General features: G+C 44.1%; 1 protein-coding gene across 3 annotated transcripts in view; it reads right to left on the bottom strand.

The window, feature by feature from the left end:
• Positions 1 to 19,829, bottom strand: part of CCDC60 (coiled-coil domain containing 60) — a 139,029-nt gene that overhangs the window by 40,255 nt on the left and 78,945 nt on the right. For 2 of the 3 annotated variants that reach the window (XM_030219484.1, XM_030219482.1), the window contains 4 exons: positions 15,810 to 15,992; positions 14,435 to 14,575; positions 10,062 to 10,175; positions 4,495 to 4,585 (listed from right to left, as the gene is read on the bottom strand). In XM_030219484.1, the coding sequence (XP_030075344.1) occupies positions 4,495 to 4,585; positions 10,062 to 10,175; positions 14,435 to 14,575; positions 15,810 to 15,992 (529 nt within the window). The remainder of the gene's footprint in view (positions 1 to 4,494; positions 4,586 to 10,061; positions 10,176 to 14,434; positions 14,576 to 15,809; positions 15,993 to 19,829) is intronic. The other variant, XM_030219483.1, reaches the window with a different exon arrangement.

Raw genomic sequence — 19,829 nt, forward strand, 5'->3', positions numbered from 1 at the left:
TTTGATTTCTATTGATAACCTTTAAGAGTGGACTAACACAGTTACCGCACCTCTCATACATTAATCAAAACTGCAAGTTCATGCATATAATGGAGTAAACCCTTGACTAAATCAACCTGTCCTGGGAAAATGCTGTTTGCTGATAACCCTTTCAAGTTCTCAGCTAAGAGGTTTAGACTAGACAGAGCACAGCCAGCTTTATCCAACGCACAAGCCCAAGACGTGTTCTCATGAGTGGCTCCAGCGCCCTCTGCTGTACAAGAAGTATTAATGCACTGCATCATTTCTCAAGATCTTCAGGTCAACCCGCAAAGGTTCAGACAAACTCTCATCACTATCGCAACTATTTATGAAGCTGCAAGAACATGTTTGCATGTGGTAACCACTACCTACCCCATTGTTAAAAGTTTGTTTTTCTGCTGTCATCAGAAAAAAAAAAACATGAATATAACCTGGGCCTCGCCCCCTGGTTTGGGCTTGCTCTAGCCCCGACCTGGCTCACAGGGAAAATGTAGTTTTCTCTTTTAAGGCTCTATTCTTCCTCCACTCAGCGCTAAGCACATCCAGTCTCCAGTTTCCACCAAGTGAGGGTGGGGGAGTGGGTCAATGGTGTGGAATAGCGATCAGAGGTGTTGAGAGATGCTAATCGAAACATCAAAGGACCACACGACACTCCAGAGGTTTATTGGAAATTCAACTCCAACTTCACGGTAACTTTGGCAACCAGTTTGATAACAAATCAATTTTCAGATATTTACAGTTCCATAGCATCATAAGTACATAAGTATTGCCATACTGGGAAGGACCAAAGGTCCATCAAGCCCAGCATCCTGTTTCCAACAGTGGCCAATCCAGGTCACAAATACCTTGCAAGATCAAAAAAGTACAAAACATTTTATACTGCTTATCCCAGAAATAGTGGTTTTTTCCCAAGTTCATTTAATAACGGTCTATGGACTTTTCCTTTAGGAAGCTGTCCAAACCTTTTTTAAACTCTGCTAAGCTAACTGCCTTTACCACATTCTCTGGCAACGAATTCCAGAGTTTAATTACACATTGAAGAAAATTTTTCTCCGATTCGTTTTAAATTTACTACATTGTAGCTTCATTGCATGCCCCCTAGTCCTAGTATTTTTGGAAAGCGTAAACAGATGCTTCACGTCTACCCATTCCAGTCCACTCATTATTTTGTAGACCTCTATCATATCTCCCCTCAGCTGTCTTGTCTCCAAACTGAAGAGCCCCAGCCGCTTTAGCCTTTCCTCATAGGGAAGTCGTCCCATCCCCTTTATTATTTTTGTCACCCTTCTCTGTACCTTTTCTAATTCCACTATATCTTTTTTGAGATACAGCGACTTGAAGAATTGAACACAATATTCGAGGTGCGGTCGCACCATGGACTGATACAAAGGCATTATAATGTCCTTACTTCTGTTTTCCATTCCTTTCCTAATAATACCTAACATTCTATTTGCTTTCTTAGCCGCAGCAGCACACTGAGCAGAAGGTTTCAACGTATCATCAACGATGACACCTAGATCCCTTTCTTGGTCTGTGACTCCTAATGTGGAACCTTGCATGACATAGCTATAATTCGGGTTCCTCGTTCCCACATGCATCACTTTGCACTTGCTCACATTAAACGTCTCATCTGCCATTTAGACACCCAGTCTCCCAGTCTCGTAAGGTCCGCTTGTAATTTTTCACAATCCCCTTGTGATTTAACAACTTTGAATAACTTTGTGTCATCAGTCAATTTAATTACCTCACTAGTTACTCCCATCTCTAGGTCATTTGTAAATATGTTAAAAAGCAGCGGTCCCAGCACAGACTCCTGGGGAACCCCACTCCATTGAGAATACTGACCATTTAACCCTACTCTGTTTTCTATCTTTTAACCAATTTTTAATCCACAATAGAACACTACCTCCTATCCTATGACTCTCCAATTTCCTCTGGAGTCTTTCATGAGGTATTTTGTCAAACGCCTTCTGAAAATCCAGATACACAATATCAACTGGCTCCCCTTTATCCACGTTTGTTTACCCCTTCAAAGAAATGTAGTAGATTGGTGAACAAGATTTCCCTTCACTAAATCCATGTTGACTTTGTCTCAGTAATCCATGCTTTTGAATATGCTCTATAATTTTGTTCTTAATAATAGTCTCTACCATTTTGCGCGGCACTGACGTCAGACTCACCGGTCTATAATTTCCCGGATCTCCTATGGAACCTTTTGAAAAAATCGGCATTACATTGGCTCCCTCCAGTCTTCTGGTACCACATTCGATTTTAAGAATAAATTACATATTTCTAACAATAGCTGCACAAGCTCATTTTTCAGTTCTATCAGTACTCTGGGATGAATACCATCTGGTCCAGGAGATTTGCTACTCTTCAGTTTGTAGAACTGCCCCATTACATCCTCTAGGTTTACAGAGAATTCATTAAGTTTCTCCAACTCATCAGCTTCGAATACCATTTCCTGCACCGGTATCCCACCCAAATCTTCCTCGGTGAAGACCGAAGCAAAGAGTTTATTTAATCTCTCCGCTACGGTTTTGTCTTCCCTGATCGCTCCTTTTACTCCTCGGTCATCTAGCGGTTCAACTGATTCTTTTGCCAGCTTCCTGCTTTTAATATACCTAAAAATTTTTTACTATGTGTTTTTGCCTCCAACGCAATCTTTTTTTTCGAAGTCCCTCTTAGCTTTCCTTATCAGCGCTTTGCATTTGACTTGACATTCCTTATGCCGTTTCTTATTATTTTCAGTCGGTTCCTTCTTCCATTTTCTGAAGGATTTTCTTTTAGCGCTAATAGCTTCCTTCACCTCACTATTTAACCACGCCTGATGTAAATTTTTGACCCTCGCATTCGCTCCTCTTCTTTTCACCGTTCTTCTCATTTTATACTTACTTCAAAGCTAATATCAAATCTGATCATACTATGATCACTGTTATCAAGCGGCCCCAACACCATTACCTCCCGCACCAGATCATGCGCTCCACTAAGGACTAGGTCTAAAATTTTTCCTTCTCTCGTCGGCTCCTGTACCAGCTGCTCCATAAAGCTGTCTTTGAAGCAGTTCAGAGAAAAGCAATGAAAATGGTATCAGATTTTCACCACAAGACGTATGAGAAGAGACTTGATGACCTGAAAATGTACATCCTAGAGGAAAGCAGGTATCAATCTACAAACAAACCTTTTCTAGAGGAGGGAAGATGGTAGAACTACAGGACATGAATTGAGGTTGAAGGGGGGCTGTCTCAGGAACAATGTCAAGATGTACTTTTTCACGGAGAGGGTGGTAGATACCTGGAATGTCCTCTTGCAGGTGGTGGTGGAGATAAAAACGGTAACGGAATACAAAAATGTGTGGGATAAACACAAGGGAATCCTGTATGGAAGGGCCTGGAACCAGACAGCAGTAACTGAGAAGCAAAGCCAGTACCGGGCAGACTTCTACAGTCTGTGCCCTGAACGTGGCAAGGGCAAATCAAGATCAAGAAAACATATGTAGTATCACATCATACCTCATGCTATGAATTTATCTTGTTGGACAGACTAGATGGACTATCCAGGTGTTTATCTGCCATCATCTACTATGTAGCCCAATAAACAGTTCAATCCTTAGCAAAGCGTAGAAGGAACCCATATTTGGGAAGCTGAGCTTGACTCTATGAAGGCAATTCTATAAGGGGTCTGTACGAGCTCCCTTTGGAGTCTGTTAGTCATTTGTGTGTGGATTTGCCCACATCTGTACATAAATCACCTCTCAGAACATAGCAACTGTCATGACATGATGGCACGTATGCACATCAGGGGCGTAGCCAGACAGCAGATTTTGGGTGGGCCTAGTCAAGAAGTGGATGAGCATCAAGAGTTCTCCCACCAACTTAAAAATTATATCTCAGCTTGCGGGAAAATGCTGCTGTCCACCTTGGCAGTGTGCAGCAGGCATGCGCTGAGGCCGGTATCAGCAGCTTTGGAAACTCAGACTGCTGGAGAGCACTGCTTTTGGCCTCAACAGGGGGACGTCTTCAGCTGGCAGAGCTTGGGATCCCCACTAGCTAGCATTAAAGGTGTGGTGCTGTTGGGTGGGCCTGAGTCCTAAGTGGATGGGTCCTGGCCCACCTTTGGCTACGCCACTGATGCACATGGGTGATGTAAATGCTAAAATGGTATAATTTACGTGTGTACAGGCCAAACACTGGTGCGGACACTTACAGCAGCTCAAGGGCTGGTTTAAAGATCGACACTTGCCAGTCATACTAATGTTTCAGAAAGACCAGTAGGCGTCTACTTGTTTCCAGAAATTAAGGCAGATCAGAGGTGTCTCAAGCCGCTTTAACTAGGCACCTCCGTGTACCCAATCAGTCTGAGCCCTGCAGAACAAAGATTTTTCATACATAGCCAGCAAACTGCAAACCCGAAGAAAGAAAACATTTTCAAACAAGACACGGGATGAAAAGCAGAAATTTCAAATGCATTTACCTTTCCTGCCGTGACAAACTGTTCCCATTTCTGCTCCACTGCCTTCTCCTTATTGATCCGTCTTAATGTGTTTGTGTTGCCACCAGGCTCCCTAAGTACAAAACAACTTAATGAGTTTTCCTTTATGTTTCTCTGTTTACAGTCTTGCTTTTATTACAACAAAGCTCTCGAAAGCAATGTAATAATTGTTGAATTATAGGAACCGGTGGCTCATAGAAAGACAGTTATTGCACATGAAAAGCGTGGAGAGAAATGGGAAGCTCAGTAATAAAAGTGGAACCAACAGAGGAAGGAGCTTTACGTCTGGAAGGAGCATGGCTGATAATGGACGAGTGGGCGGGTGGCGGGGAAGGTTGGGGTGCGCAGCTTTTCACCTCGTGTGCAATCCCATAATTTTATCTATCAGAGGTGGAAGAAAGCATCAGTTCAGAACTGCTGTAGAGATGAAGCAGTTTTCATACAGACTGAACAGGTATGTTTTGCCGACACAGTGAAAGAGAAAAAAAGTCCCCGCAGTCACTTGCAACTCTGCTTCCTGAGGGAACTTTCTCCTACCGGAACAACCAGGGCCGGTCTTAGGCAGAGGCGACCAAGGCGGCCGCATAGGGCCCCGCGCCTAAGGGGGCCCTGCTCAGCGTGCCTCAACTCTGCCTCGTGCCTCCGCTCCGACCCGGACCGCATCGAGTCACTCAACCTCTCTCCAACCATAGGCAAATAAAGCATTCCTGGCATACCTTGTACACTGTAGCACTGTGCTGGATCTTTTCTTAATATTTTTCCTTATTTTCTCCTTTGTTATGAGAATTGGAACTACTAATTGTAGTGGACTTGAACTGAATAATTTCGGGGGGGGGGGGGGGGGGTTCATGATAGCATTGTGCTTATTATTTCAATCAGTTTTTTTGTACAAGTTTAGCTTCATTTGTCTTTATTTGAAATTTCATAAATAAAAAAATTTCTAAAAATGGAATAATCTTATCAATGGGGTGGAGCTAGGGTAGGGGCGGGGCTAGGATGGGGCCCCACCAAATTGGTCTGCACAGGGCCCCGCCCTGGGAACAACACCCGCCTTCCTGAAAATACAGATGTATGTGGACCTGCTGCTTGGAGGCCTCCACTACGGACCCTCTTATTAAGCAAACTTTCGAAAGGCGAGGAATGGGAGGAAGCCAGTGAACCTTTACTACAGCCATGGGGGAAATTTCACAACAGGGCATTCTTATTTATTTATTAGGATATATTTACCGCCTTTTTGAAGGAATTAACTCAACACGGTGTACAGTAAGAATAGATCAAACATGAGCAATAGACAATTACAGCAGTAAAAATATCCAAATAACAATACAAAGTATGGCATAGTTACTACTTGCAATATGTAATAGAACATTTTAATTGATAGTGAAGGGTAAAGCAAAGATGGAACATATAGATAGGAAAGAGAGTAAGAAGAGTTAGAAAGTAAGGTGATTAATTTGAAGAAAGCCCAAGTGGCAAAAAGGTATCTTTTCATAAAGGCCAATGAGGAGCTCCTTGTGACCATGGGCAAGTCACTTAACTCTCCATTGCCCCAGGTACAAACACTTAGATTGTGAGCCCTCTAGGGACAGAGAAAGTACCAGCATATAATGTGTACAGTGCTGCGTATGTCTAGTAGCACTATAGAAATAAGTACTAGTAGTATGTGTCTGCTTCCAGAAGAACCAGCCCCAATAGAACAGCCATACTGGGTAAGACCAATGGTCCATCAAGCCCAGTATCCTCTTTCCAAACAGTCGCCAAGCCAGGTCACAAGTACCTGGCAGAAACCCAAATAGTAGCTACCAATCCCACAGCAAGCAGTGGCTTCCAGATGTCTGTCTCAATAACACACCAAGGACTTTTCCTCCAGGAACTTGTCCAAATCTTTTTTAAACCCAGATACATTAACCACTGTTACTACATCCTCTGGCAATGAGTTCCAGAGCTTAACTATTCTTTGGGTGAAAAAATATTTCCTCCTGTTTGTTTTAAAAGTATTTCCATATAATTTCATTATCTGTCCCCTAATTTTTGTACTTTTTCAACGAGTGAAAAATCGACCTTTTACCCATTCTACACCACTCAAGATTTTGTAGACCTCAATCATACCTCCCCTCAGCCATCTCTTTTCCAAGCTGAAGAGCCCTGACCTCTTTAGCCTTTCCTCATACGAGAGGGTTTCCATCCCCTTTATCATTTTGGTCGCTCTTCTTTGAACCTTTTGTAATTCCATGACCAGAACTGACTACAATACTCAAGGTGAGGTCGCACCATGGAGCAATACAGAGGCATTATAATATACTTGGTCTTATTTTGCATCTCTTTCCTAATAATTCCTAGCATCCTGTTTGCTTTTTTGGCCGCTGTCACACACTGGGCAGAAGATTTCAGCATATTGTCTACACTTTTTCTTGAGCGCTGACTCTTAAAAGTGGAATCCAGCATCAGGTAACTATGATTTGGATTATTCTTCCCAATGTGCATCACCTTGCACTTGTCCACATAAAATTTCATCTACCATTTGGATGTCCAGTCTTCCAGTTTTCTAAGGTCTTCCTGAAATTTTTCACAATCCACATGCATTTTGACAACTTTAAATAGCTGTGTCATCTGCAAATTTAATCACCTTACTCGTCGTTCCAATTTCCAGATCATTTAAAATATATTAAATAGCACCGGTCCCAGTACAGATCCCTGCGGATCCACTATTCACCCTCCAATGAGAAAAATGGTCATTAATCCCTACCCTCTGTTTTCTGTCCAATAAGCAATTCTTAATACACAGAAGGACATTGCTCCTATCCCATGACTCCTTAATTTTCTCAGGAGTCTCTCATAAGGCACTTTGTCAAAAGCTTTCTGAAAATCTAGATACACAACATCAACCGGCTCACATTTATCCACATGTTTATTCACGCCTTCAAAGAACTGAAGCAAATTGGTGAGGCAAGACTTCCCTTGGCTGAGCCCATGCTGTCTCTGTCCCATTAAATCATGTTTACTTATGTGTTCTGTAATTTTATTCTTCATAATAGTTTGCACTATTTTGCCCGGCATCGACGTCAGGCTTACCGGTCTGTAATTTCCCGGATCACCCCTGGAACCCTTTTTAAAAATTGGCGTCACACTGTCCACCCTCCAGTCTTCAGGTACTATGGATGATTTTAACCACAGGTTACAGATTACTAATTGTTTTTGCCAGGGGAATGGCTCTGAAAATAGATTTTCATAAATTTGCCCATCCTAAATAAAAGGAGATAAATGCTCTAGCTGTTTGTGTCCATTGCATGGCACCGAGGCTATAGCTTGATATCGGCATGCCTAACGTTCAGATCAGTGGCGTAGCTAGGGGTGGGCCAAGGTTGTATAGTGATCGTATAAGTGGAGGGTCGGAAGGGATGAAGATTGCATGATGTCCAGTACGATTATAGTCATGCTGTGTTGCTGAGTGAAGAGGTTTACGTGGGGTCGTTGGGGTAGGTTATTTTACTAGTTAGACCACGGCTTTCCACAAGCTGCAGTATAGCATTAACATAGTAATGAACTGTTTACCTTGCGGTGACTTGTACATTACTGTCCTTTAATGCAGCTTGATATTGTCTCCCCTAAATATACAACTATTCAAAGCAGTTAAATCACATGTAGACTGTGAGAAATTGCAGGAGGATCTTAGGAGACTGGAAGACTGGGCATCCAAATGGCAGATGAGATTTAACATGGATAGATGCACACTGGGAAGAATAACCCAAATTATGAGGATAAGGATTCAGGTGTTTTGCGGACAATATGTTGAAATCTTTTGGTCAGTGTGTGGCGGTGGCCAAAAAAGCAAACAGGATGCTAGGAATTATTAGGAAAGGGATGGTGAATAAGATTGAAAATACTATAATGCCTCCGTATCACTCCATGGTGCGACCACACCTTGAGTATTGCGTTCAGTTCTGGTCGCCGTATCTCAAAGAAGATATAGCGGAATTAGAAAAGGTTCAAAGAACAGCGAACAAAATGATAAACGGGATAAACTCCTGTCCTATTTGATTTATTAAAACTTAATTGATCACTTTTCCATTTGTTTTAAATTTCTTAGTTCTAGATTCAACTTATTGTGGACAAAATGAAAATGTTCTTTTCTTCTGTTACATGTGGTATTTTGTAATGCCGAATTATATTTCTGATATTTCCAACATTTATGTTCTGTTATTAATATAAATGTGAAATGAATAAATAAAGAATTAAAAAAAAAAAAAAAGAAGATAAGAAAGCGATGTACAAACTTAATAAAACCATCTCGTAAAAAAAAAAAAAAAAGGAACGTCAAAATTAACACAAATGAGGAAATAATAAATAAATAAATATACACAGACAAAATGAGAGGCCAGAAGATTAAAGAGGTTAGGGCTTTTCAGCTTGAAGGAATAGCTGAGGGGGAAAATGATGGATGTCTACAAAATATGGAGTGGAGTAAAATGGGTCAACAAAAAATCAACAGCCTACACTTTCAAAAAGCGCAAAGACTAGGGACCATTCCAATGTACAAACACAATCTGTACATGACATTACCAAAACAAAACTCCAGTCCCACCATCACCTCCAAAACACTTCGGCAAACATGGATCTCTAAGATGTATATGCAAAAATTTTAGAAATGTGCACAGAAATGTCTTACAAAATTACCCCCAGATGACCATTGTGAAGAAACAGTATGCTTTATGTCTGTAAAACGTATTGGATATTTCCCTGTTTTAATTATGTCTGAAGTGTATTTCTCCTATTTGGCCAGCAGAAGGTGCGTGTTTATGCTTAGAGCTGTTATAGGGAGCTGAGTGTTCTTTTTTTTTAACACAAGCAGCAAGCAAGCACCAGCATACGTTTAAAACTTGTTGACTGGGCTCTGATTGGCCTTGAGTTTGAAATTGCCCAGTAGTGCTGGCTGTTGCTTCAGTCTTGGCCTGGAAGAAGTGGGAGACAGATCTCTTTGCCAAGGCTCTGTGAACAATTATATTTCCTGATCTTCCCAGGTACTGTTTAAACAGTATATAGATGTTTAGTTAGTGTTATAATTGATCCATATTTCAGTTGCCTGTTATTGTTTGTCAATTACACATTTTTGTCCACTGTTCCAAGTTTTGAGAATAAACACAATTGTTTGTTTGTTCTGCCTGTCTGGACTGAAAGAATCCTAGTGATTTGTGTGTTGGGTATGTGAGTGCTTTCTGGGAACTGTGGGACCACTGGGAATATGGCCCCAGTAACCTAGAAATCACTAGGGATAATTTAAGAGCGGGAAACTCGCTTAGAGGCAGTTGTGACCCAGTCAGTGGGAGGAGAGTGCTAGGGCAGAGCACAATTGGCAGGTGCAGGCTGACCTGAGCTGTGCTGGGGAGCCCTCTAAGTGGCTGCGGGGTAACCCCAGGCGGGTGGCTAGGCATTTCGTGTTAATCATTTATAGGGATCTAGATACAGGTACCAGGCTGAAGTGATCAATTCTTACTCAAATTTTCGTCTAGAATGAACATGTTTTTAAAAAGGTTAAGTTCTTGGCTTATTACCTTGAATTCCAGCAATTACACACAGGTGTCATGATGGTGGTGGCGTTACTGGATTCTCCATTTAAAGCCTCCAGAAGCCAGTGTAGGGCACAGAGCTGTCGGAAGAGGGACATCCTAGAACAAAGGAGAAGAACGGTCAGAGCTGTGCTGGTGACAAAAACAGAAAATTATATAATTGACCATTTCTGTGATATGGCAACATGGGGAGGGGGGGGGGTTAGTAGTCAGTGGCGTTAGCTGGGTAGGAATGGTTGTTCCCCGGTTAACTACCACTTATCAGCTCCTGGAACCCTTACCCAGCTACTGCCGCTAAACATCTGCTCAGGCCGCTTCTGCGCTATCCAAGCAGAGTGAAGGTGGAATCAAAGGTTATTTGACCATCTGGGCAAATGGAGAAAAAGCTGACCTAACCTGCTGAACATCAGTGGTGCCCCGAAAATCAAATATTGCGCGTAGAAATGTTTATTTGTGTTACAGAATAGCAATATAAGGTTTATGTTATTTCAAAAACATAACCAACATTTAGATGTTTACGTTGCATAAACTCTAAATCCCAATTTTACAAAGCAGGATCATCCACGCTGAAATTCAAAAATGTGTGTCTGGGCACGATCCGGCTATGCCTAAAAAATAAAATGTGTAAGCCCCGTTCTGGGATTTACACCTGCTTTCAGGAAAGTGCATATACTGAGGAGGGGGTTCGGAGAGTTCCCCCCTCCTCCCCCCCGTGGTTGAGGCCTGAGACTCACAGCAACATGATGTCTTCTGCCTCTATCAAAATATGCAACTTTGCTTATGGTTCCCTTCTTGACCTTTCCATTTTGATATCTTTCCCCTGATTTAACCAGCACTGGATGATTGCAAACTGATGAGTGTTATGTGAAATTTTCAACACACTTGAAGCGATGTCTCTCCACATGTGAAACTGGCAAAGGATACTGGGATGTATCACGCCTTCAGGCAAAATTCATTTTGGGGATAAATCCAGGAAAGGCCACCAAAAATTGAGTGTTAAGCAGGTTTTGTGTAACGGCAAAGTCGGGTGCTGAACTATTTACGCCATGTCAAAGGTCTAGTGTAAATGCGCATGACAGATTGTATAGAGCATGAGTGCCTGACACCCCCTTGACCCCCCCTCCCCATATTAACTCCCCTTTGCAGTTAAGCGCCGTTACATACGTAACTGAGAATTGGTGCCAGTCAGCGCCCATTTAAAGTGGGAATAGGATCAGGTTCTTCAAAACAGACCAAGGACTCTTGATACGCAGTTAAAAATTTCTATTTGATGATGTCTCAACATCGTACCATGTTTCGGCACCTACATGGTTGCTTCAGGAGTCTTGGAGGGCCATAATCGAACGGGGCCGGCCATTTATAAGGGCCGCCATCTCTAACGCCGTCAAGCGGCGTACCCGACTGTATAGTACTTGTCTTCCTTTGCCATCTTAAGGATTTCAGTTCTTTAATTTTATTTCTTATATACTGTCTACAAGCTCCCACTGCAGCTCCTTCTGACTCTGGACAAGTCACTTAACCCTCCATTGCCCCAGGTACAAAATAAGTACCTGGATATACTATGTAAACCACTTTGATTTTAACTACAGAAAGGCAGTATATCAAGTCTCATCCCCTTTCCCTATCAATTTAATTTAATTTAATTTAACATGAGCATCTACATTACACTTTCACCCTTCCAGCTCAAGGTAGATTACAATCATAACAGCAATACTCATGAAAACGCACACAAAAACAGCAATAAACATACATCTAAATCATATCATAAATAATCATAAACTTATCGAATATTTACGAAAGAGCCACATTTTCATCTAAAATCTTTATACAAAATCATTCGCAATGCCCTAGGCGGTGAGTTCCTTAGTCTAGGTCCACTGGCCTAGTTTTGTAATCGAAGATCCGAAGGTCATGGGATCACGTCTCAATTCTGATTCAGATCTTAAGCTTCTCCTAGGAAAATGACCCAAATATCCTGGTGCCAACACATTTAAAATTTAAAAAAACAGTATTAAAATGTTAAAAATCTATCCTCGCTTTAGCAGGCAACAGCTGGGACTTTATCAGATATGGTGTCATGTTCTGTATAACTTCCCCCCCCCCCCCCCCCCCCCCCCCGCTCTTACATCATTTTTACTGCTACATTCTATAACAGTTGAAGCCTTCGAAAGTTGATCATCGGAAAGACCCAGAAGTATGCTATTTGCGTAATCCAAATGGACAGAACCGTAACCTGCACAATCACCTGTAAGAAGCGGTGGTAAGCTCAATGCAGACTTACTGCTCGTTCTTTCGGGACTACTGCCAGCCCAACGCAGCTGCCGGCATTACGTCTCGCTCCGAGCGCACACCATTTCTGGGGGAAAAAGAAAACTCCCGGAAATAGATAAGTACGACGGGAACCTGGCGGTACCCCTCAATGGGTGGCGGTGAGGGCTTTCTGCCGCATAGCCACGCGGTGAAAGTTATCTCACCGCGTGACCATTTTTTTTTCGGGTTTTACCGGCTGTGGGAAAAACGGCTCACGTTGCCAGCACAGGGCCCTTTTTCCCCGCAGCTTAGCAAAAGGACCTCTTGGTTTCCTAAAATCTGCTAATTTGCATAATTAATTTCAGCAGACAATATGGTAGTTCATCAAGTACACTGTGATTCCATAGTCAACTTAGCATCTATTATACTCTCCAGTATCTTCATCTCTGGGGAGTTCAAACTCTGAACCCAAGCCAGTAAGGCCAACGGAGTGTCCTCCAACCCATAATATCAGGTAGATTCAGGTACAGCTGAGTTCGTACCTGAGGCAATGAAGGGTTACGTGACTTGTCCAAGAGAAGAAGCAGGTGCAGTGGGATCTGAACATGGCTCCCCTGGTTCTCAGCTCATCAAGCCAACCGTTAGAGCTACTCCTCCACCTCTGGGGACCTCTGAACTACGGAAGCCTTTGGCAGAACTTCCAAAACTCAGGATTAATGCTAGGATCGCTGCTAATCAGCAACCTTCCGTTCTCGAGGTCTAGTGAGTCACTCTGTTAGAAAGCTTTGGTAGTTCTTCTCATCTGCTGCCTGTCTGATGGCGTCACCCATCTGGAAGCTCCTTTCCAGAAACACAAAGTAGAAATGCCCAAATCTATTTGATTAACGTCTATGACTCTGTCCAAACCTTTTTCACATCCAGCTATTCTGCCAGCCTGGACCAAATCCTCTGGCAAAACAAATCCTGACTGAAGAACAGTTTTTCTGGGCAAGTCACTTAACCCTCCTGTTATAAGTACCTGTATATAATATATAAGCCTCATTGAACCTGCTATGAGTGGGAAAGCGCGGGGTACAAATGTAATAAAATAAAAATATTTGATTTAAAGCTGCCAGTTGTTTGCTTCATATCCTATCCTAGTAGCATCTGATAAACGAAATAACTTGTTCCATACCACTCATTTTAAAACACTACCTCATCCTTTCAACAAGTCGTAATCTCGTCGTTCCATCCTCTTTACGTTTCGTGTCACCATTCACTGAAATTTTTCTAGTACTGCTTCATCCTTCTTGAGATGTGGCAACGATTACATTTAATTGCTACAGTACTAAAGCAGTAAACTGCAGGTTTTATTTTGTTTACATTTAATTGCTACAGACTGTGGATGTTCTCTTTCTAGGTGTGAGTGATGAACAGAACAGCGATGCTCTAAATAAGCTCTTGCTTGAATTGTCCTGAATTCAGAGCTAGATTTGGGCAGACGATGCTGCTTTTGGCCTCATGGGATGTGAGGACCCTGCCTTACACTTATCACAGGGACAGAAGACCTGACACCCTCCATTCTTTGGCAATGCAGGGCTTAGAGTGAAGAAGTCACTCGCTTTGGTACACAGGCCTGTAGGAGGCACTATTTCATCAAAGGGAATGGAAATCCTGTATTGCAGGATGAAGAGGCACGATCTTCACCCATACAGCTTATTGGGGGGGGGGGGGCAGTCTTCGACTGCGTGACTCACAAGATTAATGCATACTCTTCAAATTATGACGGTGAAGTGCTTGATCCTGGCTACTGAAAAAGAGTGTAGGACTTTGCAGTGACTTTTAGTGCTGGGGGGGAGGGGGGGGTGATTAAAGTATCTGCTGGGGAAAGAGAAGGGAGGGTAGAGAGAAAAGCAAGAATGACAGCTTGGGATGAGGAGGGATTGATGGAGATAAATCCTAGGTTTGGGTTTGTGGCGGATGGGGGCCAAGTGTTTGGGATAAATGTGGTGGGAGCAGGCTGGGGACAGGTGGCTTAACAGGGGTAAGAGGAGAGTGAACAGGGCCCTCTGCTGAATTTGGCTGTCAGATGGTAAAAATAACGTTATAAACTCTAAGCCCCGACCCACAGAGGCGTCCGAGGCACATACGGATCTGCTTCAGAGAGTCTGTCTGAAAAGAGACTGTTAAAAACAGGTGTGAAGGGCCGTGTGCTCCTCCGTTCCTTCCTCTCTGGGTTCTTCTGCGCTGAATCGTCTGTCTGAAGGAAGCTAGGAGAGAAACAGAAGGAGAAGATTAGAAGAAGTCCTGGGATTTGAGGCCTAAACACAAAAAAGGCAGAAAATCACTTTTCTTGAGGATCCAAACTTAGTACAATAGAAAGCAAGTATCTTTCAGAGCACAGGTACCTTTTTGCAGGTCTGCAGCAGCATGTCATGAAAACCTACCCCCCCCCCCCCCCCCGTCCCCCCTTTTACAAAGCTGTGCGGTAATGCCTTTGAATGGGCTGTCTCGACATTACTGCGTGGCTTTGTAAAAGGAGGGGAGGGGTAAGTTTGTTACAATTTTCAAAGAAGTTGACTTGGATAAATAGCGATTTATATGTCTACATGAGCTACTGAAACTTCTTGGCTCCAGGTAAAGGTGTTCCTGGAAGTGGGTTTAGGTCGGGGAGGAGAATAATACCCACAAATTGCATTTACTCTACGGGGGGTTAACATGATAACCAAGGGCACGTCTTCAGGGAACTTTCTGTACTTCCATTTTTCCTTGGTTATTCTGGGGTCGATATTCATCGAGGGTTAGGCAGGAAGGAGAAGATGGCGCGTTTGCTTTACAATATCACGCTGGCGCAATCTGGACAGTGCCAGGGCGGAGCTGGAAGATATGCAGGTGCTGGCGTGTGCTCACCTAACCGGGCAGAGGACAGGTAAAAAACAAAAAGTGGCGAGGGGAGGGGGGGGGGGGTCGGCGGCTTGGGGAGGCAGGCTAAACTGTGCCCCCCCCCCACCTTGGGCTCTGGGTCCCCCCTCCCGCCGAGGTCTGGCTATGCCCCTGAGTAGTAGTATTAACACACATCTTGAGTTGCTTCTAGGTGGGGCATTTATACCAAAGTGTTTGCACCTTACATGTAGGTGCATTTTCAGTCACTTGTGCTAGTAATTCTGTAATGAAAAGAAGAGCGTCTACTCTAACATAGTAACATAGTAGATGACGGCAGAAAAAGACCTGCATGGTCCATCCAGTCTGCCCAAGACAAACTCATATGTGTATACCTTACCTTGAATTTGTACCTGTCCTTTTCAGGGCACAGACCATATAAGTCTGCCCAGTAGTATTTCCCGCCTCCCATCACCGGCTCTGGTACAGACCGTATAAGTCTGCCCTCCCCTATCCTTGCCTCCCAACCACCACCCCCTCTTCCCCCCAACTGCTACTCTTCTTTACTAAGCCCCAGAACCGGCGTCTGGTACGGAATTTCCCTCCAATGCTTAAAGCATTTACCTTGCTTGACCTGAATCCATCATACTGGTCTCTTCCTTCTCTGCATCACCGACGTCTCCGTGTGACTGAAGCTGCAGCCTCTGCTTCTCGGCCAGTAAGGTCTTCATCTTCACCTCGTCCTCCTCCTCTTTCTTCAGGAGATGGAAATATCCCTGGCCTTTCTTCACAGCACTGATCAACTGCCTGAACGTCAGAGCACAGGATCCTAATATTACTAATAGTTATAATAAGAATTTACAGACTCGTTCCAAAGGAGAAACATTGATTACTGTGATTTTCAACTACTTAGATACTATGAGAAAATGTCGCAACAACGTCATAAAATGGCGTTTATTCTCTGAAAAACTTCCAAATCGCAATTTCTGAAACTCGAATTTCAGATGTTTTTCTCTGCAGTGTATAAAAGTCACAAAGGGGTGTTGCTGGGGGCGGGATTTGGGTGTTCCCAAAACTTGGGATGTTTTTCTGCCATATTGGAACAAAGCAAAAATGTCCAGGGATAAAAAAGTTAGATGTTTTTGGTCTAAAACTGTTTCAATCACACCTAAGTCACAAAAAGGTGCCCTAAATGATCAGATGACCACTGGAGGGAGTAAGGCATAGTCCACCCCCCCTCAAAGATGTGAAAGCAACAGTACATACCTCTATGACAGCTTTAGATGTTCTGGCCAGGCCTACTAGAGCAGCAAGCAGGTCCCTGGAGTAGCCTAGTGGTCGGTGCAGTGGACTATAGAGAAGGGGACCAAGGCCCATTTTCCACTCTAACCATTACACTTGTGGTGGAAAGTGTCAGCCCTCCAAAACCCACCAAAAAGCTACTGTACCTACATACAGTGGAGTGGAGGAATGGCCTAGTGGTTAGAGCACCGGTCTTGCAATCCCGAGGTGGCCGGTTCAAACCCCACTGCTGCTCCTTGTGATCTTTGACAAGTCACTTAACCCTTCATTGCCTCAGGTACAAACTTAGATTGTGAGCCCTCCTGCGACAGAGAAATATCCAGAGTACCTGAATGTAACTCACCTTGAGCTACTGCTGAAAAATGTGTGAGCAAAATCTAAATAAATAAATAAATATTTGAGATTCTACATGGAATGTTGCTACTATTTGAGATTCTGTTGCTACTAGTTGAGATTCTACATGGAATGTTGCTACTAGTTGAGATTCTACATGGAATGTTGCTACTTTTGAGATTCTGTTGCTATTATTTGAGATCCTCAGTGGCGTTCCTGGGGGGCTGGCACCTGGGGCGGATCGCCGATGCGCCCCGCCCGATGCAGCGTGGACCCTCCCCCGGCGAAAGGACACCCCCACCGGGTGCACGCTGCTGGGGGGGGGGGGTGCCGCGCACGCCTGTCCTCCGTTGTTCCATGCTTCTTCTCTGCCCCGGAACAGGAAGTAACCTGCTCCGGGGCAGAGAAGCATGGAACAACGGAGGACAGGCGCGCGGCACCCCCCCCCCCCCCCCCAGCGGCATGCACCCGGGTCAGACCGCACCCACCGCCCCCCCCCCCCCTTAGGAACGCCACTGGAGATCCTACATGGAATGTTGCTATTATTTGAGGTTCTGTTACTACTATTTGAGATTCTACGTGGAATGTTGCTAATATTTGGGATTCTACATGGAATGTTGCTACTAGTTGAGATTCTACATGGAATGTTGCTACTATTTGAGATTCTACATGGAATGTTGCTACTTTTGAGATTCTGTTGCTATTATTTGAGATCCTCAGTGGCGTTCCTGGGGGGCTGGCACCTGGGGCGGATCGCCGATGCGCCCCGCCCGATGCAGCGTGGACCCTCCCCCGGCAAAAGGACACCCCCACCGGGTGCACGCTGCTGGGGGGGGGGGTGCCGCGCACGCCTGTCCTCCGTTGTTCCATGCTTCTTCTCTGCCCCGGAACAGGAAGTAACCTGCTCCGGGGCAGAGAAGCATGGAACAACGGAGGACAGGCGCGCGGCACCCCCCCCACCCCCAGCGGCATGCACCCGGGTCAGACCGCACCCACCGCCCCCCCCCCTTAGGAACGCCACTGGAGATCCTACATGGAATGTTGCTATTATTTGAGGTTCTGTTACTACTATTTGAGATTCTACGTGGAATGTTGCTACTATTTGGGATTCTACATGGAATGTTGCTACTAGTTGAGATTCTACATGGAATGTTGCTACTATTTGAGGTTCTATTACTACTATTTGAGATACTACATGGAATGTTGCTGTTACTTGAGGTACTGTTGCTACTATTTCAGATTCTACGTGGAATGTTGCTACTATTTGAGGTTCTGTTGCTACTATTTGAGATTCTACGTGGAATGTTGCTACTATTTGAGATTCTGTTGCTACTAGTTGAGATTCTACATGGAATGTTGCTACTATTTGAGATTCTGTTGCTATTATTTGAGATTGTACAAGGAATGTTGCTACTATGAGATTCTACATGGAATGTTGCTACTAGTTGAGATTCTACATGGAATGTTGCTACTTTTGAGATTCTGTTGCTATTATTTGAGATCCTCAGTGGCGTTCCTGGGGGGCTGGCACCTGGGGCGGATCGCCGATGCGCCCCGCCCGATGCAGCGTGGACCCTCCCCCGGCGAAAGGACACCCCCGCCGGGTGCACGCTGCTGGGGGGGGGGGGGGTGCCGCGCGCGCCTGTCCTCCGTTGTTCCATGCTTCTTCTCTGCCCCGGAACAGGAAGTAACCTGCTCCGGGGCAGAGAAGCATGGAACAACGGAGGACAGGCGCGCGGCACCCCCCCCCCCCCCCCAGCGGCATGCACCCGGGTCAGACCGCACCCACCGCCCCCCCCCTTAGGAACGCCACTGGAGATCCTACATGGAATGTTGCTATTATTTGAGGTTCTGTTACTACTATTTGAGATTCTACGTGGAATGTTGCTACTATTTGGGATTCTACATGGAATGTTGCTACTAGTTGAGATTCTACATGGAATGTTGCTACTATTTGAGGTTCTATTTTGAGATACTACATGGAATGTTGCTATTACTTGAGGTACTGTTGCTACTATTTGAGATTCTACGTGGAATGTTGCTACTATTTGAGGTTCTGTTGCTACTATTTGAGATTCTACGTGGAATGTTGCTACTATTTGAGATTCTGTTGCTATTATTTGAGATTCTACATGGAATGTTGCGACTATTTGAGATTCTGTTGCTACTAGTTGAGATTCTACATCGAACGTTGCTACTATTTGAAATTCTGTTGCTACTATTTGAGATTCTACACAGAATGTTGCTAGTGGAGGAGTGGCCTAGTGGTTAAGAGCACCGGTCTTGCAATCCAGAGGTGACCAGTTCAAATCCCACTTCTGCTCCTTGTGATCTTGGGCAAGTCACTTAACCCTCTATTGACTCAGGCACAAACTTAGATTGTGAGCCCTCCTGGGACACAGAAATATCCAAAGTACCTGAATGTAACTCACCTTGAGCTGCTACTGAAAAAGGTGTGAGCAAAATCTAAATAAAAATATAGGTGACACCTTATCTGTTATTATTTATTTAGATTTTGCTCACTCTGTTTTCAGTAGTAGCTCAAGGTTACACTGGGATTTTTCTGTCCCTGGAAGGCACCCAAGCTATTTTCCTAAGTACCTGAGGCACCAGAGGGTTAAGTGACTTGGACAAGATCACAAGGCGCATCAGTTGGATTTCAACTGGCCAACTCTGGATGTCAAGACTGGTGCTCTAACCTCTAGGCTACGCCTCCAGTCCACACCTGCAGGCATAAGGGCTATTGTAGTTGGGAACAGTAGGTTTTTGGTGAGTTTTGGAGGACTCCCCATTCAATATAAAGGGGTAATGGTGATATGTGTACCTGGGACCTTTAATCTGAAGTCCACTGCAGTGCCCTCTAGGCTGCCCAACTGCTCTCCTGGGATGTCTGTGTGGCCAGTCTACTAAGAATGTTGTGCATTTTTCACTTGGACGTTTTTTCAAAAATGGTCCTAAAAGATGAACACACTGAGCACAAAAACATCTACAAATGGCTATTTTTGAAAA

This window comes from Microcaecilia unicolor, chromosome 11 (genome assembly GCF_901765095.1).
Source record: "Microcaecilia unicolor chromosome 11, aMicUni1.1, whole genome shotgun sequence".
Taxonomy (NCBI): Eukaryota; Metazoa; Chordata; class Amphibia; order Gymnophiona; family Siphonopidae; genus Microcaecilia; species Microcaecilia unicolor.